This window comes from Dermacentor albipictus, unplaced genomic scaffold (genome assembly GCF_038994185.2).
Source record: "Dermacentor albipictus isolate Rhodes 1998 colony unplaced genomic scaffold, USDA_Dalb.pri_finalv2 scaffold_19, whole genome shotgun sequence".
In the NCBI taxonomy this organism is placed as follows: Eukaryota; Metazoa; Arthropoda; class Arachnida; order Ixodida; family Ixodidae; genus Dermacentor; species Dermacentor albipictus.
This window is the reverse complement of record NW_027225573.1, coordinates 2349996-2371445: the sequence shown is the minus strand read 5'-3', so window position 1 is coordinate 2371445 and position 21450 is coordinate 2349996. Positions and strand designations below refer to the sequence as shown.

At 48.6% G+C, this 21450-nt stretch overlaps 1 protein-coding gene across 1 annotated transcript in view; it reads left to right on the top strand.

The window, feature by feature from the left end:
- The window catches only part of LOC139052112 (thiopurine S-methyltransferase-like), a 190769-nt gene extending 170089 nt beyond the window's left edge, over positions 1 to 20680 (top strand). The window contains exon 10 of the mRNA XM_070529211.1: positions 20338 to 20680. Coding sequence (XP_070385312.1) covers positions 20338 to 20438 — 101 coding nt within the window. The 3' untranslated portion in view covers positions 20439 to 20680. The remainder of the gene's footprint in view (positions 1 to 20337) is intronic.
- Positions 20681 to 21450: the final 770 nt, after the last annotated feature.

Sequence of the window (21450 nt, the reverse complement as noted above, 5' to 3'; positions counted from 1 at the left end):
TCATCCAAGTAAACAAGACGATCTGCCACTTCAATCCTGCTAAAACCGTGTCCATCACGCGCTGGAAGGTTGCAGGCGCCGAGCACAGTCCAAATGGCATAACCTTGAACTCGTAGAGGCCGTCTGGCGTGATGAAGGCGGTCTTTTCGCGATCCCTTTCGTCGACTTCTATTTGCCAATAGCCAGACTTGAGGTCCATCGATGAGAAGTATTTAGCATTGCAGAGCCGATCCAATGCGTCGTCTATCCGTGGGAGGGGGTATACGTCTTTCTTCGTGATTTTGTTCAGTCGACGATAATCGACGCAGAAACGTAGGGTTCCGTCCTTTTTCTTAACTAAAACTACTGGAGAGGCCCACGGGCTTTTCGACAGCTGGATGATGTCGTCGCGCAGCATTTCGTCGACTTGGTGTCTTATAGCTTCGCGTTCTCGCGTCGAAACTCGGTAAGGGCTCTGGCGTAGTGGTCGAGCGCACTCTTCGGTTATTATGCGATGCTTTGCGACTGGGGTTTGTCGAATCCTCGATGACGTCGAAAAGCAGTCTTTGTATCGTCGAAGCAGACTTCTGAGCTGTTGCTGCTTAATCACGGGGAGACTTGGATTTATGTTGAAGTCTGGCTCGGGAACTACGGTCGTCGGGGTAGATGCAACAGAATCCGAAAGGACAAAGGCATCGCTGGTTTCTCGATTCAGGTTTCTCGTTTCAGGTGGCTTCTCGATTCTCGAACCACGTCCTGGCGGCGTCCTCCAATGCGAAATAGACATGTCGCAGCTTGTCGTCGCTTGCCCAGCTGTTAAACGTAGCGACCCTCTCATACGTTTCCAGCCAGCTTTCGGGGTCCTCAAATGTGGAACCGCGGAACGTCGGTGGTTCCCTGGGCTGCTGCAGCACGATGGGGGACACTGGGGCTGCCATTGGGGTTGCCTTGGCCATAATCTTCTTGGTCTTCTCAGGAAGCAGTCCGTGCTCCGGGGGCAGCTGTTGTAGACGACGGCTTACTCGATGGTCCGTGACTACGTTGGTGCTCTCTTTACGGTCCGGGCTTGGATCACGGCTTGTCGGGGGCGTCCGGTACATGACCCAAAAGCACCTCCACCAGATGTCACGTGGTAGTGACGTTAAATGACACAGTAGCAGTACTGTGAAAGACAAAACTAGCTTTTATTGGGCGAACCTCTGCCCACAAAACAGGCTACACTTAAAGCACAACGATAGCGGCAAACACAGTCGGCGATCATCGAAAATCTGATCAGCGGGTCAAGCGCGTCGGCTTTTATACAGAGTCGTCGAATGTTCCAGACTAATCGTTGGGACCCGCGTGCCTTCCATAAAGTTCTACATCATTCGCGTCAGGCGAATAAATCAGATAACACAAGGTTCGGCGATAACAGACTGCGGATAGAAGCATCGATAACTTTCCAGAAACTTCGGATACATGCAAGCGCGTCCCGCGCTGTGCGATAAGATTTGTTAGGCGGCGAAACCTGGTCGCCCGATAAATATATATACACGTGCCAATATGGCGTTCCGCTGCTAAACTTGAGCTCACGGGTTCAAACCATGTCGAGGTATTCGATGGGAAGGAATGGAAAAGCACTCGTGTACTTCTGTTAGATAGGTGCACGTTAAAGAACTCTAGGTTGTGAGAACTGAATAGGGTGCTTCATAATCATATCGCCAGACGTAAAACGCTAGAATTTGTTTGATTAAAAAAAAGTAAGAACGGAAAGAAGGGAGCTGTGCCCTTCGGCTTTTCTCTAGGGGTGCAAACGATAGAAATTAATCTCGAGTCTGATTCCCGAAAAAAAAAAACAATTTAGGCTTATCTTATATTTCATACCTAATTGTAATGCCGTTCCCAAATGTATGTCCGCTCAACCAAGCAGCCTCTGTGTTATAAACGGCTGCTTTCAGTTGTCCCGTGCACTCTCATAAGGGCAATAATGAAGCATATAAAGAAATGGCAAGCCTCACATACACGTAGAGATATTTGTAGATCTGCTGTGTTCGTTGGAGAAGATAAGTGTGGTACCACAATGGGCTCCAAGTTTGAATGGGTTGCAGTCTTGCAGACATGGTGGGACTGTCAAAAAAAATTTTCCTTGCCTGCATCAAGTTTGCAGGTTTACAAGCTGTCCCAAAACGGGGCGTTTATATTGAATGACAGCTAGGAACTTCTTCAGCAGAACCGATTAGCAGCCGTGCGTTAGTTTTCTCAGGAACTGGTGCGCCTCTGTGTAACAGCCGCGACTCTACAGCTGCACAATCATTCGGAATACGAGTCCTAACTTGCATCGGGCCCTCACCTTCGACACTTCGAAAGTGCTGTTATTCGTTACATTCGAACGCAAACAGCTATTCAATAATTTTAATAGTTAATTCCGAAGTCGATTACGATCCGAAAAGCAAATACTATTCGATTAGACTATATGTTTCTACTTCTATTCGCCAGCTGGCTCGTTGGAGGAGATTGCCAGACAAGCCACGGTGATTACTTTGGTAAATACTTCCCGGTCTCGCCGATTCAGTCTGAGTACATAGGCAATATTTTGTTCCTAACAGTGTTGTTCTTATAAACGTCCAATAATTGCCTTGATTCCTTTTCTCGGAAATGGGTTGGTTCACCTGGGGCTGGTGCATCTTTTAAAAGAAACACTTATTCCGGTCGGGAGTTCTCACTTTTTTCAATCAGTGCATTAAGAATGTTTCATAATTTTTCTCTTGAATATATTGACGTGGATATATATGCTTGCGTACCCTTAGATTTACCTAGAAGTGCATTGGTCATCTGCCTTTCTTCGCGCCACGCAGTTAATGAACCTGGTATATTTCTCTATAATAATGTTTTATTTGATAATTGTCCCTGATCAATATTCCACCAACAAGAAGCGTGCGTCAAATGACACGATATCAATAACACTTTCTTACGTAGCGCCGTGTTCCAGATAGGCGGCTTCTGTGGCAAAAATTACGCGTTACCGTTAGAAAACAATGTTAAAAAATGCCAGTTCACCTGGGTAAAACTACTATTGGTAGGGGCAGACAAAGGTTGCTGGCGAACCAATGCAAGTAAAACCATAAACATTTTACTGTGGAGACTCTCTACGAGAAAAACTGGGCGTCCGCCAGCGTCCGCGCAACGAACGTGCACTCGCTAGCAGACGACGCACTTGACAATGACCGCAAAATTGAAGACGTCAGGTTATATAGCCCATGCATCAAATGTGTATACGTAGCGAAAAGGTGTCAATATAAATTTGCAGTGGAAATAAAGGACTGTTCTGAGAGCGTACGCGCGCAATCGGTCTGAGGGCCTGCAGCAAAATTACGTTGAATATGCCGCGAAGCGCGTCTCCGCCCCAATCCAGTTCGGTCGCAGCGCCCTTGCAAAATTTTTCTACACGTGGCGCCTCAGCTAGAAAGCGCCGTTCGGCCCACTCAACTATTGTCTAGCGCACTCTAGCACTACGAAGGAGGTTTCTTAGCGCTTGTTTTATGCGTTTGTCCCCTTGACATGCCGGCATTGCGGAGTGCAGGCGAATTTGATTACGCTCCGCCGCTGTTCCGCGCGGTCAGGCAGCGGGCACGGACACCCCATTCGGTGATCACTGTGTCTGAAGGGGCAAAGTTCTGACTGGTGCTCTATAACTCGCGGGTCGCTTTTTTCGTCGCAACGATAGATTGGATTTTTTACAACCACTGCTCCAGGAGCGCACATGTAACCGGGAAACAGAGACCTCAGGAGAGCACTTGAGGCAGGCGGCGCAGCATCTCCAAGGCACCCAAGAGGCAGTGGGCGGATCAAAGCTGGAAGCAGGGCGGCCCGTGGGTTGGGGCCGCGGAGGCCGGAGCTTGCCAGGGGGTGTTCGCATAAAAAATTGGCTGTCCGCTATCGCGGACAGCCAATCTTATACACCCCTAGCACGCGCAGGCCTCGGTGAGCCCCAACCCACGGACCAGTCCGGGTTCTAGCTTTGGTGTCTCCGTTGCTGCCTCGGTGTCCTGGAGGCGCCGCCAATAATGCGAAATAATGACACGTTGTGACAATGAGTAAAAAACACGATTGAATAAATTTAATTACGCCTAGCCGCCAACTTGTGACGCTAAGTTCAGCACTACCGCGCTTCGTGATTTCTGCAACACCAGTCAGAACTTTGCCTTTGAGAGTACGTCGGACAGACCTTCTCGCACCTGCGGCGCTGGTACTGAGTCAGTCATCGTCACCGGCGGCCTTTCAGTTACTTGCGTTCAACGGCGCTCTGCCTTCTAGGTTTTAAATATATGCAGCCCAGGCTCTACTACGGTCACTATTGCTCCCCCAGAAACCTTTGCGATGTTATTTAGAAGGTACATCGCCGTAAGGCACGAGAAAGCTATGATCCGGCATGACTGCCTTAGCCCGAGCGCCGCAGGTGCGAGACAGTCTGTCCGACACAGCGGTCGCCAAATCGGGTGTCGGACCCCGCTGCTTCACCTATTTTACCGCGCCGGCAGCCAGCGTCCGAGCACAAACAAACTCGACCCCACTCCGCAATGCCGGCACGCCTAGGGACAAACGCCTACAACACGCGCTAAGAAACCTCCTCCGTAGTGCCTAGGCAGAGTCATATAGTCAAGGAGAAAAAATTGGAGGACGCTTAAGCTTCGCCTTCAAGAGTGGAACGCGACAGCGTTCCCGTCGACCCGCCAAGGGGTGTAAGACAATGGGCTGCAGGGCAGCCATCACTTACGAGGCGCCCCGCATCGGACGCGGTGAGCGTCGAGCCATATGGTCGAGCAACGCGGCGTTCGGCGCAGCAACGAAACGTGCGCCTGAGCAAGCGGAGCGATCCAAAGAACTCGGTATCCCGGAGGGGAATGCACGCCAGCCAAACGTCGTGATCGGCACGGGCAGAGAGATAGACAGATAGTGATCTAAAGAAAGGAAGGACGCTTGATTCTGCAGAAGGAGCAAGGCGAAGCGTTGTCAGGGGAGAGAGTCCGAGCCGCGACAGCTCCAATTAAAGCCCCTTGATAATTTGAAAGTAGCGACACTCTCCTCCTCACGGCGCTTTTCTCCTCGATTCTCCTCACCCGCCGGCTGCGCACGGCACGCTATTCCTCCTGGGCTCCCGCGGACGGGCCGCAGGATTCTATGGAGGCGTCTTATATTGGGCAAGTTGCGCGCCCCAGTGGGGTTGAAAATTTTGAGAAATGCTAATAACAGCATCGATAATGCTGGAGGCAACGTTTATGAGGAGGTTGGTTTTTTTCTTAAAGCCGTATGAACGGGGTATACTGATTTAAAGGGAGCTTTGAGGCGAGTTCTATACTCCAGACAATTTTTCTGCCACATGATCAGATGCTTTACTTCGTGCGTCTGGTCTAGTATTGCTTGTGACACATCCCTCTGTGTGTGGCTTATTAAGCGAAAGCCTTAGACCTCTGTTTCAAGGTCCCGTTGTGAGCTACAGAAAATATCACGTGACCGAAGGAAGGCGGGAAGTGAACCAAAGCATGTGCAGCCGCGTATAAGCGATGATTAATGATTACCAAAGTAACGATTGATTAGTGATTGGATTGTTCATGCACCCTAATTCACCCCAATCGGTCTTAATACCCTTTCATCAACACTTCACCGTATTCCACCGTAATCCGCCTTAATTATCCTCCACGCACCTAAATCTTTATTCATGCATCTTAATCCTTCGTAATGCACTCTAATTCACCTTAATCTTCTTTAATACACTCTAATCAACCTTAATCCTCCCTAATCCACCTTATGTCAACCGCTAATGATTCATTAATTAACTTGGGTATTCATTCTCTCATACAGGGGTGGACATGCTTTGGGTCCCCTCTGGCCTTCCTTGGGTCACGTGATACTTCCAGTTTAGAACGCGACCTTGAAACATAAAGATCTAAAGGCTTTCGCCTTAAAACTTGAAGAAAAAGCTCAATTTTGACTAGTGAACGCTCATCACCTACAATACTACGGGGATACTTGCCACTAATGTTTTCAGGGCGCAAAGCAGAATCAATAATACTGCGCTTCCGACTGAATAACAACAGTTAGCGACGTGTGAAGTGATGGAGCCACCCCAGAATATTAAGCATACTGAGGACAACCGCAACAAAAACGCTGGTGAGCAGGCCGGAAGAATGATAAAAAATGCAGCATTACGGGATGCTTTGATACGAGCTATAAGAAAGACTCCTCAGCTCGCAAACAACGCTATTCTTTGTCAGAACAAAGTTGCTTCGGCCAATGTCATGCAGCCACTGCTTCCTACGGAAGCCGTTACGCTTTCGTTGTGGTATCATAAAAACGGCATAACCATCTTCAGGCTTCTTGCTGCAGTTATATGCGCAACAGCTCGGCATAGCGCTGGCACATAGACCAGAAACACTGCGCACAACGTTCGCTACGCCGAGCTAAAGCACCGAGCCAGCCGTGCTCAGGAGGAAAATGGCGCGAACGAAAAAGAAAAACACAAGCAAAACTCAAGATCCGCGCGTTTCCAAGGGCAACGGTAGGGAGACCAATCGTCGTGCAGAAAAACGGGGGCAAAACTGGTTGCCGCGGGGGGGACACGCAAGGGGCGAGGAGGAGGCGAGGAGGTCGCGCGGCGGCGGCAGAGTTCAAAGAGTGGCGGTACTTTCAAATTATCAAGGGACTTTAGCTCCAATGCGCGCGTGGCGCTATCTGTCGGGGCAGCGCCGTACATGGAGAGGAGAGGGTCTTCTGTGTTTGCCGCAAGATGGCTCTGCGTGTGCGGAAAGCGCAGAAGAAATGCAGCGAAACGCACTTCGCTACTCGTGTAATTGCGACTTCTGTAAGTTACTTGTTCATAATTACCGATATACACCGCAGTATAACATTCCACGGCTCGTTTCGAAGGCAACACCGCATTCACTAGAGGCGCGTTTGTACCTGTTGGAAGCATCGAACTCGTGGCTGAGTGGTAGCGTCTCCGTCTTACACTCCGGAGACCCTGTTTCGATTCCCACCCAGCCCATCTTGGAAGTTGCTTTTTATTTATGGAGTGCCTGCCGTGATTTATCGCTCACGGTCAACGCCGCAAACGCCGACACCGACGCCGACGACACCGGCTTTTCTGCGACACGAGCTCCTTAACGCTATTGCGTTAAAAAAGCCCCCAGATTTTCTTTCTCGCGCCCACTCTTACTCGCGTCTCCCCACAAATGCTTGACGATTCCTCAAATGAACGTCTCGTTACTTTGCTGCGCGGCCACGCGCGCCCTATCTTGAAAGCGATCCGCAGACAGCTCGTACTTCGTGCGTGCTGTCTTCTTACCACTCTCCGTGGAAACGATAGATTGCACGAAGGTCACTTCGCTCGCTGCTGCGGCTGCGCTTCCTCACACCAGCGTTTTGACATGAAGTGTGCGCGATCATCGAGTGCGATGTGCTCATGTTTGCCTGTGCGCCCTGACAGCTTACTTGTTTAGTTAGTAAGCGAAAGTTTCGAAGTTTACACGTCTGATAAAACTACTATCCTTACTTTGTATAGCTGTCTACTAATTTGCTATAGCAATCGATGCTTCGGCTTTCGGGTGAAACTGCGAATTTCTTTACTGGACACTTAGCATCTGAACTTCCTTTAGTTCGAGAGATGTATCGTGCAAAAGTATAACACGATGGTCCATGTCCATGATGTCCATGTAACAATGTCCGTATGTCTTCTTTCGGTGTGATTGAATTGACGTCTATGTCACCTGCCATCCTTGGTCGTCGTCGAAAACGACCTCTTGCCGCACCTTTCAACAATCACAGCGGGGAGAGTACTCGGCATACTGCATCGCGTAATACAAAGGGCACTTGACAACACTTAAGAAACTTTGGCGTCACGTCTTCCGTGAGCTCAATACCCATTGAGCGCTTCATCAAAATTGGCAGAAAACTGCAATTTCATAGGATCAGTTGTTGCTACAGTGCGTTTGTTCAGCCGATGCAGCGTAATTCCTAGTTTTGTGGCGAAAGTGTCAAATGACTCATTGAGCGAAAAAGTTAGCGTGTCTAGCAGTGAAACGGCATCTAAATTCCCATTGGCTCCTACGCCACGTCAGGAGCGGGCCTCGCCGGAGCTGAGTTGGTGAAACAGTACAGCTGCTGCTGCAGTGCACGGGCGAGGGCATCGCAGCGGCCAGGTCTCCCTCGCTATCGCTATCGGAAGCCTGTGTTATCCGCGCGTCCCTTCACCGCGCAAGCTCTCGCCTGCGTTCTATATGCGCCTTGGTAATGCCAACTCAAAACTAGCCAAGCATCTCAACGCGCTCGCTTGCCCACGAGGAGTTCATAACTCGAAGGACCGCTAAGCGGTGTTCCATCAGACATTGAAGGGAAGCTGAAACGGTTTTCAATTTCCGTGAATTGCTGGGATTGGGAAGAACAGACCTAATAATTTACGGTTCCGAAATTTTTTTCTTCGTTTTGTTAATACAGTAAAAGCTCGTTAATTCGAACCGAAAGGGGAAGCCGCTTCAGTTCGAATTAACGAAAGTTCGAACTAACGGAAGTGAAGGAGGGCAACAGTACACTGCGATTTGGAAGCAGTAGGGCATGTCAGAAATTTGGCGTGTCAGAAAGTGATGGCGTGTGCCGCGGGCACACGCCATCTTCAAGTCGAAGCTCTGGGTCCGACTGTGCCACACCACCGATGTCCACCGAAACGAACGTTAGCCGAGGCTTAACACCATCCCAATGAATCGCGACGGCCGATACCTCCTAAGCTGAAAACAGAGGTGCACAACCGATGAAGACTGCCGAGACAAAGACGCTGAACATGTGAAGGTAGCGAAGGCCCTAATTCGTTGGTTCTTGATTGCAAGCGCAGCTGCGACGTACTTGATTCGCTGTGTTTTGGAGCTTGCCGTGCCATCTCCGCACATCATTAGCAGCTGTACAAGATTTGCAAAGCCTCCGAGATTCGCAACGTGCAAGAAGTCTCCGAGGTTACGTAAAACGGAGAGGCGGCAGCCGCCGCTGCTTTCTTCTGGCTGACCCCGCGTCGGTTAGATTTTTGTCCGATTTTGCCTTCTCTCGCCGTTCTCTCCGTTTCGGAGGCAATACAGCTTTGTGTGTAGGTAGTAGGCGCGTTTCTCTGGCCGTGTGCCAGGCAAGCGTAGTTCGAATTATCCGTGAGGGAACCTTCTCGCGTTCGAATTAACGGACTTTTGCATACATAGACTTCTATGGAGCTTGGCCGGACCAAATCGTACAGTTCGAATTATCCATAAATTCGAATTATTGAAGTTCGAATTAACGAGCTTTCACTGTATAAGGGTCGGAAATCGCTTTCTAAATCACCCCCGCGGACACGCCCCCATCGCTTCCCGGAGCGCCGGGTGAGGTGGTTGCTAGAGGAGAGAACCGGCGAGAGTGACGTCACTCGCGGGGACTGAGCTGCTGGACCGGCGTGCTGGAATGTGCTGGCATGCCTCTTTCCGTCCTGCGCTTTACTGAACGACGCTACGAGATACTTGCCGCCGCCGCTCACGTTTGTTTTCTTTTGCGACTTTCGTAAACTGTTCTTTCCCTCTGTGCTGCATGAGTGCCTACAGCCAAGGGCGCCCAACATACCCTCGTTCTGTGCAGCATTCGGCTGCTCGAACACAGGCGGGCGATACGACGTGGTGTTTCACAGGTTCCCGAAGGACAAGAAGCTTGCAGCGCAGTGCGGTGAGGAGAGATAAGTTCGTGCCGACGAAATCAACTGTGCTGTGCTCGGACCATTTCCGCGATAGCCGCGGCCTTACGACAAATGCGGAAACGCGTTGTTGCTAGAGTTGCTATACTCCGTTTCATACATCAGGTGCAACGCTGTGGAGGCTTGAGATACTTCTTGCAGTGGCTGCGTTCGCACTTAGAAAAAGTTCGGTGTTTCTTGACCCGATTTTTGAGAAAATTTTTCATATAGAAGCTCAGTTCTGAATGAAAAAAAGAAAATTTACCCATAGAAACAATCCGTGTACAGTCGCCCAAATCTTTAACTGGTGTGCGGGAGCGGCGACATTTCCGTGCGTCAGCGCCGTTTGACGGGGCGAGGCTGGAAACAGTCTGAGGCTAAGCGCATGCGGACAAAGCGCGCTCAGCTGGGCCCATCGTCTACTAGGCTGTTTCCAGCCTCGCCGCGTCATACGGCGCTGACGCCCGGAAAAGTCGCCGCTCCCGCACACCAGGTAAAGATTTGGGCGACTGTACTTATACGGCTGCTAACACTTCTTTTAAAAAAATTTTGTTTTCGCCATTAAAGTTTCGCATCCATCCATCCATTCGCCATTTTTTAATTGCAGCCCGTCGCGGCAGCTTCACGTGCATGCTCGCGCGAGCAAACGCCCTGGCACCCTGCGAAGCATAGACGGAAACGCGCGCAGTAATAAATTTTGGTGACCGGACTTCGTGCGTAGCTTCCACAGCGTTGCACCTGAGGTATGAAATGGAGTATAGGCTTGCCTAGTGACATTCGACGTACGGTTGCAGTTATCGTGTTTACCACACGGCGGTGCTAAAACTGCCTAATATCTTTATGTCAACACTAGCATGGAGCACGCATACCGATTCTTGATTGAGCCGCAATCGCAAAGTCGTCGAACCATAGTATGAATATTGCACATATAATACCTCTGGCCATCTCTGTATGTGTATGATAAGCAACTTCCATGACTGTGCCTCGCAGCACTGCATGTGCGCGCTTTGAAACGCGGCACTTATGTTCGCGATCGTGTATCAACACTCAAAAAATCACGGGACTTTAGACAAGCAGCGGAAAGTTGCTGGACATCGCGGAATTGCACCCGTGTTTACAATCTAATGAGAAGTTAGTGCTTCGGCATCCTTTCAGCAGCAAGTTCCCAGTGACACTTTAGTGCATTTTTTCTCCCGTCATTGGAACGTGCAGCTACATGAAAAAAAAAAAAAAACATGCGTACCAGCTAAGATTTCCAACGCGCGAGAAGGTGCACACATCGCTCTCGCTTTTGGCACACTCAACATCGTCGTTGCCGCCGTTGCCGCCATCGTTTTCCGTATCGGCTGTCGGTTCGAATATGTACGGCGAAAATACAAGCTGTCCGAGACAGCGAGAACGTTCCATAATGCTTACAACTCAGCTATGAAGCCAGGGGCCGAATCTTATAATGGTTCGGTTGGGGAACCGTTCCTTTGGCCTCACCTGATTGGCCAAAATTTTGATTACGTCACAGGTCGTAAGAGGCAGCGGGGCGGTATCGCAATTTTCGAATACGTCACGCATCTGTCAATCATCTTCAAAGCGAACCGGTCGCAGGAACCGGCGAAGGGGTAGTCCGCTTTGGGTTCCGTTGCTGTGGCTTGGCTGTTGGCTTGTGACCCTGGCCGCGCGCGCCGGTCGCGCGTCCCCGGAGACACGCGGGCATCGCGCGCGCGTGCGTTGGTTGCTTCGGAGGCCATTACTTGCCTTAGTCGTCTGCTTGGCGTTGCTCTTTCGGTGTCGACCACGGCTGGAAATGCGATACGCGTCCGAAGAAGTGACGGATAATGACTTGCACCGCCCTTGCCGGCTTTCTAAGTAGACCTTTTGCAGGCTAAGCTATCGAATGGAGGAAACTCGGGTGCAAGCGTACGAGTGGCCATTCCACGCAGAGGAAGGAATATTGCGCGCTGCGGTTCATCGCCACCGACCTGCAGCTCCCAGAGCTCAGTTGGACGCGAAGCATTCATCGGAATTGCCTAGATCTCTGCTGCCGGCATTACCCACAAAGTTGCTCTCGCAATTACTGTGTTGGCCGGTTGAAGGGCTGGGTCACCTTTGCCGTGACCTCAACTTCAAAGTCAATGCCAAGGAGATATTTGCATGGTGAGATCGAATTCCCAGTGCTATCGCCAGTGTGAATAGCTCGCAGATCGCCGTTCAGCAGTCAGAAGGGTTCAACCTAGGCTGGTTCAGCGCTTCCTTCGTTCTGCTGATAAAACTATACAGTCAGGACGGGAAGGTATTGTGGAGCTCTCTTATTTGGCTGCCCTTTTTTCTCTAGCTCGGGAGTGCCATACTTTGTTTCTCAATTTCACGGCACAGCGCGCACCGTCAGCACCACACTCTTCGATTTGACTTCGCGCAGGCAGGCCGTATACCGTAATGTTTGATTTAAGGTACTGCAGTAAAACACGTTGTGGGGCTAGTTGGTGCATAGCTTTCAATAGAAAAAGCGCCAAAAGTGACGGCACACAAGAAGAAATACAGACAGGACAAGGCGCTACTTGCAACGCTACTTACTTGAGTTGCAAGTATAGCGCCTTGTCCTGTCTGTATTTCTTCTTGTGTGCCGTCACTTTTGGCGCTTATTCTATTGAAAGTTCGATTTAAGTTCCATTGCTTCTATCACGCGACGCGCCGTGGGGCAGATCGCAAGGATAGCGGCAGCGCGGCGGCGAGCGAGTCATGTCCGAGCCGATGACGAAGGGCGAAAAAAGAAGAAAAATTGATATAGTCGGCTGGTAAAGGTGTCCCTAAGAACCAGTTCACAGTTTTGTCGCGCTATCTACTTGAGAAGTGCTGGCAGTGCGTTCCTGTTGCATGCATCGTGCGAGCTCCTGGTAGCAGACGACATAGCGCTGCGCTCTGCCAACTCCGTGGCCAACTCATCTACGCTAGCGACACCGCCTGTTGGCTGACAATAAAAAAGAATGACATTAATAAATTACTTCTGCATTGCGTAAACGCCCGGCACCATAAGTTTATACTTCAAAACTTGGCGTATGATATTTAATTTATATTTTACATTTATTTAGCAAGCAGAAACATTCTGCAATTCCTCGATTAGCTCGTCATATAATGACGTACACTTCAGAGGTGGCACCCTCTCATCTATTGGTCGCGTACTCCCCTTCTTCCACCGCCGGCTTGGGAGTGGCACATCTAATGACGTAAGCGGCGAAGCGAACGGCTTGAATTCCGAACCGTTATCAGATTCGGCCCCAGAACAGAACAGCGTGCTACGCTCTGAAACGGCGGCGCCGACCGGCGACTGCCGCGAATGACGTCACAGCGGCCCCGACCAATCACGGGCAACAGCGGCGTTCGCGCGATACCCTGAGGCGCTGGTGCGCGTTTTCATGAGAAAACAGCCGCTTGCGCTTGTTTCCGCCCTTTTTGAACCAGATATTCGTGTTCAGGGGACTCAAAACTGTAGAACGCCGTAGAGAACTCATTTTTTTCGAAAAGTTTTTCAGCTTCCCTCTAAGGCTTCCGCATTCACAACTAATAAGAAGTGCTTGGGTGTTCACGGCTCTTTCGAGTCAATTTTTTCCTGGGAAACTGGCTCCAACTCCATGAGATATGACAAATGGTGAATGTTGCTTATTGTTCAAACAAACGTTAATGAGCGTGGAACCTAGTATATATAAACATACTCCCGACCATCTACATAGTGCAACATTGGGTTATCAGGCCATAGAAGAGTGAAATCCTCTCCACTTACTATAGAGAACGCAGCGCCAGAGCCGACTTCCATTTTGAGTGACTGATCAGAATGCCACACTGTCACGACTATCCCAGATGTGGTTGTTATTTCCACTCCTGAGTGGAACACGGTAACGAGGCCACTTTGCTGCTTACTAATGGTTTCATGGTTCTCTTCTAAGGTGATGGCTTCCTTGTTTTTGCAGCGAAGGTGCATGTGACTAGCCGATTCGTCCGTCCGTCCGTTTGTCGATCGTCTGTAAGCCGAAAACTTCTCCGGCGCAAGCCATGCGCATGCGTGAAAAAAAAATAGAGTAAGAGAGGTGCGCGAGTAACGAATACCACTTAGATAGCACAAGACCTGTTTATTCCGATCCATGACGTCACGCTACCTGGCCCGAAATTTCCATTGACAAGGCTGGCGGGATGAAAGCGGTGATGTCGAAATCACTTTTGCCTACTCGGGAGCATCCCCATTCTATTTTATGGCAGTCGGGCCAGTTAACACTGCGTCATGGATCGGAGTGACAAGGCCTTGTGCTATCAAGGTGGTGTTCGATTAGCTGCGCCAGTAGTGACGTCGTTGTTCTCCGTCGCAGCTGAGCGTGCGCGCAGCAGTTTCTCTCCGGCTCCGAAATGGGTAGGCCACCCGACATACCTACTCCTTAGGAGCAGGCAGCTTTCGAACAGCAATGCCGCGAGCAGAATCGGGAATGAGCTCGTCTACGCCATGCCGATGCTGCAGCCCAGGCACAAGAAAAGGCCCGTGCAGCCGAGCGCAAGCACTTGCAGCCTACCAAGCCGTCGTTTAATGAACCGTCGGGATTAACCCAGTGATAAACACCGGTGCCGCACGTTTCAGCTTCGCTGGTTAAGCCTCTGTACGGAGTGCTTGGGAGTGATTTCTTTTATTTCTTATATGCTTTCGACTGTTTATTGATGTTATATATTATATGAACATTCCAGGCGAATTTCCACCATCGTCGTTGGCATCGGCGTTGCCGTGATGTTCCGCATGGTGGCTTGATGCGGCGTGGTCTTCTCGCGCTCGCACGAGAGGAAGGCGGGGAGATTTCACGCCGTCTTCTCAAGCGCGCCAAGGGAGGGGCGCGGAAAGGGGTAGATTAATGCGGATCTCCTCTTCTCCAGCTGCAGTGGCTGAGAGTGGCGGTGCGCATCCTATCTTGGGAAAAATCTGCGCCGGATTCGAAGGCTAGCCGGCCGGAGATAGCTGATGGTTTCGTCTGTGCTGTGTTATTGCGCACCTAGTTAGCGTTCAAGTGAGAGGCAGCACGAAGAGGAATTCGCTCGCTGCTGCTGCCGCTCTTCACCACACCAGCTTTCTGACAGCGAGTGTGTGCGGTCATCAAGGGTAAACATGGGGAAGGTGGGAGATGAAAATTCAGGTCAGGACGACGAGCAAAACGAGAACGAGGTAAGAGCGGGACCCGGCGTTTCGACAAGTGGACTTGTCTTTTTCAAGGGCGTTTTGCTCGTCGCGTTGAAAAAGACATGTCCACTTTTCAAAATGTTGGCTCCTGCTTTTACCTTGTTCTCGTTTTGCTCGTCGCCGTCACCAAGTGAGATGTGTTCGTGTTTTTCTGTGTCTGCATGACAACATGCTTGTTAGTAAGCGAATGTTTACAGCAGTTTATAGCTTGTTATAGTTTTCTAATCATGTGCCATCTCAATAATGCTTCGTCTGTTGGGTGGAACTATGAAATTTTGGCAGGCAATATTTTTCGATGTGGCCTTTTTCTCTACAGAATTTGTCACATGGAATTCTCGTAGAAGCAGTAGCCGGCCTAATGGTCTGTTAAACATCTGAAACAAGCCTGTGTATTGTGTTGACTACTCGCGCAATTTCTGATAATGCACCTTAAAATCGTTAGGCTGTTGCTGACTACCTTGAATATGTCTCTGACGGTCTCTTGCTCATTCAGCAGTCAAGGCAACTGATAGCGCGTTCCAAACGTTAAACTATATTCAGCTAGCAACAGTTGTAGAAGGTCAGAATTGTGGATCTCAAATACCAATCTGTCTCGCCGCCAGCTTTGTACTCCCTGCTTGATACTAGTCTTCCGTACTTCCCACCTTCGTCACAGTATAGTGTCCTGCTTTAATTCCTTCCTCTCAACCCCTTCCACAGAACAGGCTAAGAAGTGATCCCTTTCTGAATAAACGTATATACGTATTCAATGCAACTATGGAACGCTTGCCAATTGACTACAAGGCAGGCCGATTGTGCCGCGAGCTGCGATTCATTGGCGGTAACACTTTGTCAGCCACGCCTGCGCTTGCTCGTTCAGCCGCCAATATGCGACAGAAAGAAAAGTCTGAAAACCTATCAGTTAATCCTGCGAGACAGTCTTTTGTACTGAATACAGTACATACGTACATTCAACTCTGGGAGAGAAACGCTGGAGCTAATAATGTGAAAACATTGCCAGGTGCTCTTATATGCCAAGGGAATGGTTACATTTTGGCAAGATATCAAGGAGCTAAGAGCGCAGGGAAAAGGATTACAAAATAGTTCTTCTGGCTTAGCCTCCAGAGCAATGTGAAGAAGTATATGTCAATTCATGCATCTCCATGTCAACGGATGGTACCAAAGGGAAGTTCGGAAAGACTCCATTGGGAAATATGTCGACAATAAAAATCTTCTTTCAAACAGTGATAATACGTATCATTGAACCCATATCCGGGCCGCCTAGATAAGGAAAACCGTACGTTCCCACACTGGTTTACATGACAAGATATCCGGATGTAGTGGCGCTGTACGCCATTGATATGGTCGAGGTGGGTTAAGTGCTTATTGAGATGTTCTCTTAGTTTGGTGTCCCCAAAGAAATTCTTAGCGATCGTGGATCGAACATCACTTGAGATATGATCAGAGAGATTCGTCGGCTGATATCAATAAAGCAGCTTTTGACAACGTTATGTTATGAAAAATCGGATGATTGGTATCGATATCCACTAGTGCTGTTATTCACGCTCATAAAAGTACCTCACTCGAGCTTGTGGTTTCCACCCTTTGAAATGTTGCAATTGAGAGCTGTGAGCGGGTCGTTAGCTATCCTACAAGATGTATGGTCAACGACAGAATTGCAAGCATGTTTGAGGACCACCCATGTGTATGCGTTTGAATGAGGCAGAGGCTTGAAGAGATGCACGAGAATCTGTACGCGGCGAAAAAAAAAATAGAAGAAAGTTATATAATCGCGAGGTGGTACTCGACAACTGAAATATAATCCTGCTACCCACAAAGAAAAGTTGGCGATGCACTGGAAAAGTTCGTTTCTCGTTGCAAGAGACAAGAATGACGTGGAGCACGAGCTCCTCGTCCACTGCAGTATAAGAGTATATTTCACATAAAGATGCTCAAGAAGTATGAGAAGAGGCGCAGAGACACCGAATAAGCGATGCCCTGCATCGTTATAAACAAAGAGGCAGAAGTGGTGGAGCTACCTTCATACAGTCCGAAAAAGGCAATGGGGTCGGATGACAATATCAATAAAGAATTTGTATTCCGTAAAGAAGTAAGAAAGCCTTGGGAGCTATGCAAAGGGGGAAGGCAGCTGGGGAGGAACAGGTAACAGCATATTTGTTGAAGGATGGTGGGCAGATTGTTCAAGAAAAACTGGCCACCCCTGTATACGCAATGCCTCATGACCTCGAGCGTACCGGAATCTTGGAAAAACGCTCACATAATCCTAATGCATAAGAAAGGGGACGCCAAATACTTGAAAAAATTATAGACCGATCAGCTTACTGTCTGTTGCATAGAAAGTATTTACTACGATAATCGCAAATAGAATCAGGAACACCTTAGACTTCCGTCAACCAAAGGACCAGGCAGGATTCCGTAAAGGCTACTCAACAATAGACCATATTCACACTAACAATCAGGTTAAGAGAAATGTGCGGAATATAACCAACCCTTACATATAGCTTTCATTGATTACGAGAAAGCGTTTGATTCTGTCGAAACCTCAGCAGTCATGAAGGCATTTACGGAATCAGGGTATAGACGAGCCGTATGTAAAAATACTGAAAGATATCTATAGCGGCTCCACAGCCAGCGTAGTCCTCCATAAAGCAAGCAACAAAATCCCACTAAAGAAAGGCGTCAGGCAGGGAGATACGATCTCTCCAATGCTATTCACAGCGTGTTTACAGGAGGTATTCAGAGACCTGGACTGGGAAGAATTGGGGATAAAAGTTAATTTAGAATACCTTAGTAACTTGCGATTCGCTGATGATATTGCCTTGCTTAGTAACTCAGGGGACCAATTGCAATGCATGCTCACTGACCTGGAGAGGCAAAGCAGAAGAGTGGGTCTAAAAATTAATCTGTAGAAAACTAAAGTAATGTTTAACAGTCTCGGCAGAGAACAGCAGTTTACAATAGGCAGCGAATCACTGGAAGTCGTAAAGGAATACACCTACTTAGGGCATGTAGTGACGGCGGATCCGGATCATGAGACGGAAATAATCAGAAGAATAAGAATGGGCTGGGGTGCGTTTGGCAGGCATTCTCAGATCATGAACACCAGGTTGCCATTATCCCTCAAGAGAAAAGTATACAATAGAGCTCTGTGTCTTACCAGTACTCACCTACGGCGCAGAAACCTGAAGGCTTACGAAAAGAGTTCTACTCAAATTGAGGACGACGCAACGAGCTATGGAAAGAAGAATGATAGGTGTAACGTTAAGGGATAAGAAAAGAGCAGATTGGGTGAGGGAACAAACGCGAGTTAGTGACATCTTAGTTGAAGAAAAAAAAATGGGCATGGGCAGGACATGTAATGAGGAGGGAAGATAACCGATGGTCATTAAGGGTTACCGACTGGATTCCAATGGAAGGGAAGCGTAGCAGGGGACGGCAGAAAGTTAGGTTGGCGGATGGGATTAAGATGTTTGCAGGGACACACAATTAGTACATGACCGGGGTAGTTGGAGAAGCATGGGAGAGGCCTTTGCCCGGCAGTGGGCGTAACCAGGCTGCTACTGCTGCTGCTGCTGCTGCTGCTGCTGCTGCTGCTGCTGCTGCTGCTGCTGCTGGTGATGATGATGATGATGATTGCGTACAGACGCGTCGTAGAGCACCTAAATTGATAGCAGTTCTAATGCTGGAACTCCAGGCTGTGCTACACCCTTTTTCGCGGGCAAGCAAGAAGCTTAGGCCGAGCGAGAAAAAACATTCAAAAGTGGAAAATGAGCATTTAACATTGGTGCATGCGGGCGTTGAGGACATTTCACTTCTACCAGTATAACAACAAATTCAGAGTGCGAACTCATCACCACCCGCTCAAATGTGTAAGCAAGTGAACGAAGTTGCAAGGCCGCTGGATAAATTTATCCAGTGGCCGTGTAAGTTGTCCAATGGCCGGCTGATGTGATGGAGCCTAACGCTTTGGGAGTGCGAGTTCTACAATGGCTATACAAGGTGATAATTTTTATGTGTCATAGAATTTTCAGAAATAACTTGCTACATATACCATAAGTCTAGTCCTTGAGCTGGATTATTGAGAGAAACAGACATTGCTTGTGATGATGTAGTCTTTGACATGCATTGGCTGCGAGGCCGCCGTCGTGATGTTGCCGCGGTCTTTTCATCGTCGTCACAGCATCCTTGACTCACATTTGTTGCCATAACATTAGTGATGGCGACATAGTCATACAGTGGTTTTACCGTCGTACTCACTTCAATAACGTCATTCCATTGTCTCATGCCGTCGTTCTTATACCGCCTTCGTCAGTACATCGACGTTCTTCTTTCTTCGCCATTCTATCGCAACTACGCTGTCGTCATCCGTCGTGGTTATGCTGCCATTTTCATGCCATCGCCGTTCTTGCGTCACTGTCAGACAGTCTCTATCACGGATCTATGGTCATACCAACGCACTCGTGCCATCGCCCTCATTCCAGCTTCGTCATTCGGTTGCCGTTATCGTGCCAACGTCGTCGTAATTCTTTGCGATCCCATTGTCCTGATGTCACCCTCGTCCCACTGTCATCGTTATAATGTCGTCATCATTTAAAATCCGTCATCTCTACTTTTGTCATACCGTCGTCGTAATACTGCCTTTGTCGCTCCACTGACGTCACTTCTCTCTCGTCATTCCATTGTCGTCGCTGCTTCGGCATCATGCAGTCTTCGTCATGCCGCCATGCTCACGAGCGTCCTTGGCAAGCGAGTGGCATAGCAAAGTGGGTCATTACTAGAATATCTCGCATATAGCCGAAACTACGGAAGTCTCAAAATGACCACTACAGATATTAAATGAACGTCGCTTGAGAAATGTGGTGTGTCGCTACATTGATCGAATGCTAATCGCATTACCATCGACAGTCATCGTGAGTTGAGTTGCTCCGTGATTTTTTTTTTAAGCTTCTGAGCCTTATTTTGTTTCGAGTTCGCCGGAGTACATACAGCGTTTCATCCTATTGCCTCTTCAGCAAACACGCGTCTCCACTTAGAGTGAAACGCCAACACAACACTTGTCCTCAATATACTGGCATCACACAGAAAAAGTACCTAACAGTTGTCGGAGAACGACTTCGCAAGAACAGTCTTGCGCGAATTTTTTTTTTTTTTCTGTTACCTCGGACTTAAATTTGTTTGCAGGTAAGGTATTCGAAACTAGAACCAGATAGATGTTATTATTATGCAATTTTCCATTAGTGGCAGTGGCTTATTTCCTGTAAAGTGCGAACACATTTAACTAATCTCAGCTGCTGTATGTCTGATGGAATGAGAAAATTGCATATGCGGGGAAATTTTATAAATGCGTTTTACGTGCAACAGACGTGCGCGTCGGATAGTAAATGACGACATGTGCAGGGGACTAGTGTGCGCTCATGTAGGGGAAATAAAATTTTCTCTTTTCCAGGAGAAAACCCAACGCTGGAGAAAGTTGGCGAACTACAGGAAACCACCGTCCCAAACATAAAGGGCACCCTCACTGAAGTCATATGGCGCATGACAGGCTAATCAGGCAGCCCTACATCAGATGTGATCCGGATCAAGGCGTTATGCACCTTGTGGCCTGAAGAAAAGCCTTTAAATTGCAAATATTTCTTTTTTTCGCACCACATAACGTTAAGCCAATGGGAAAGTAACAACCACAGAACGCTATAAGAATCGTGCACAGTGAACATAGTCTTCATAAAAATATGCCGAAACATACCTTGCACAAATGACTTCTACAGCGATAAATAAATGGTGAGCACCATTATACGGAACTACCATTGACTCTGTGTATCTTCCTCATGTTTAATACCTTCTCGATAGTGATTAGGTACCTTCAAAAGTTGTTCATTCATTGACATCAACGGAATGCTTTTTTTCAACTCCTTGTGGCGCAGATTACCCGGATCACCTCTTTGTTATTTAACATTATTTACTTTTCTGTTCTAAATACCCTTAAGGTCACTCAGGGGAGGCATGGGAAAAGGGGGGAGAGGTCACGCACTGAAAGGATGATATCCTCCTAGAGATATAAACGGCATCAAAAGGAAGATGCATACAGGATCTGCATAAGGGTTACAGCAAAATAAACAGTAAAAACACGGAGAAGGCAGGAGATGGAAATTCAAGACGATTAGCAAACCGAGAACAAGATAAAAGCGGGAACTAACGTTTCGACAAGTGAACTTGGCTTTTTCAAGGCGTCATATGCTTTCCTCGGCACGGTATGTTTAGGTAGGCTTCTTTTAAAGTGGAGAGGGGTAAGGCGGGTGGGCGCGACAATGACCGAGGGTGTGTTAGCGGCGAGGGCGTGGAATTGAAAAGAAAGTGGAGTGCTATTGAATGACGGTGGAGGGATGTGAGGTAGCGCCGTGTGTCAGCCAGTGACACGGCCGTGTGTTTTTTCGTGAAAGGGGCCTGGACGACGGGTGGTGCGGAGATTATTATCTGCTCCGCTGGAGGTCAGTGATCTATTGTCTCTCTGAAAGAGAATAAAACAAGTGTCAGAAAATGGTGCTCATAGAAAAAAATTACT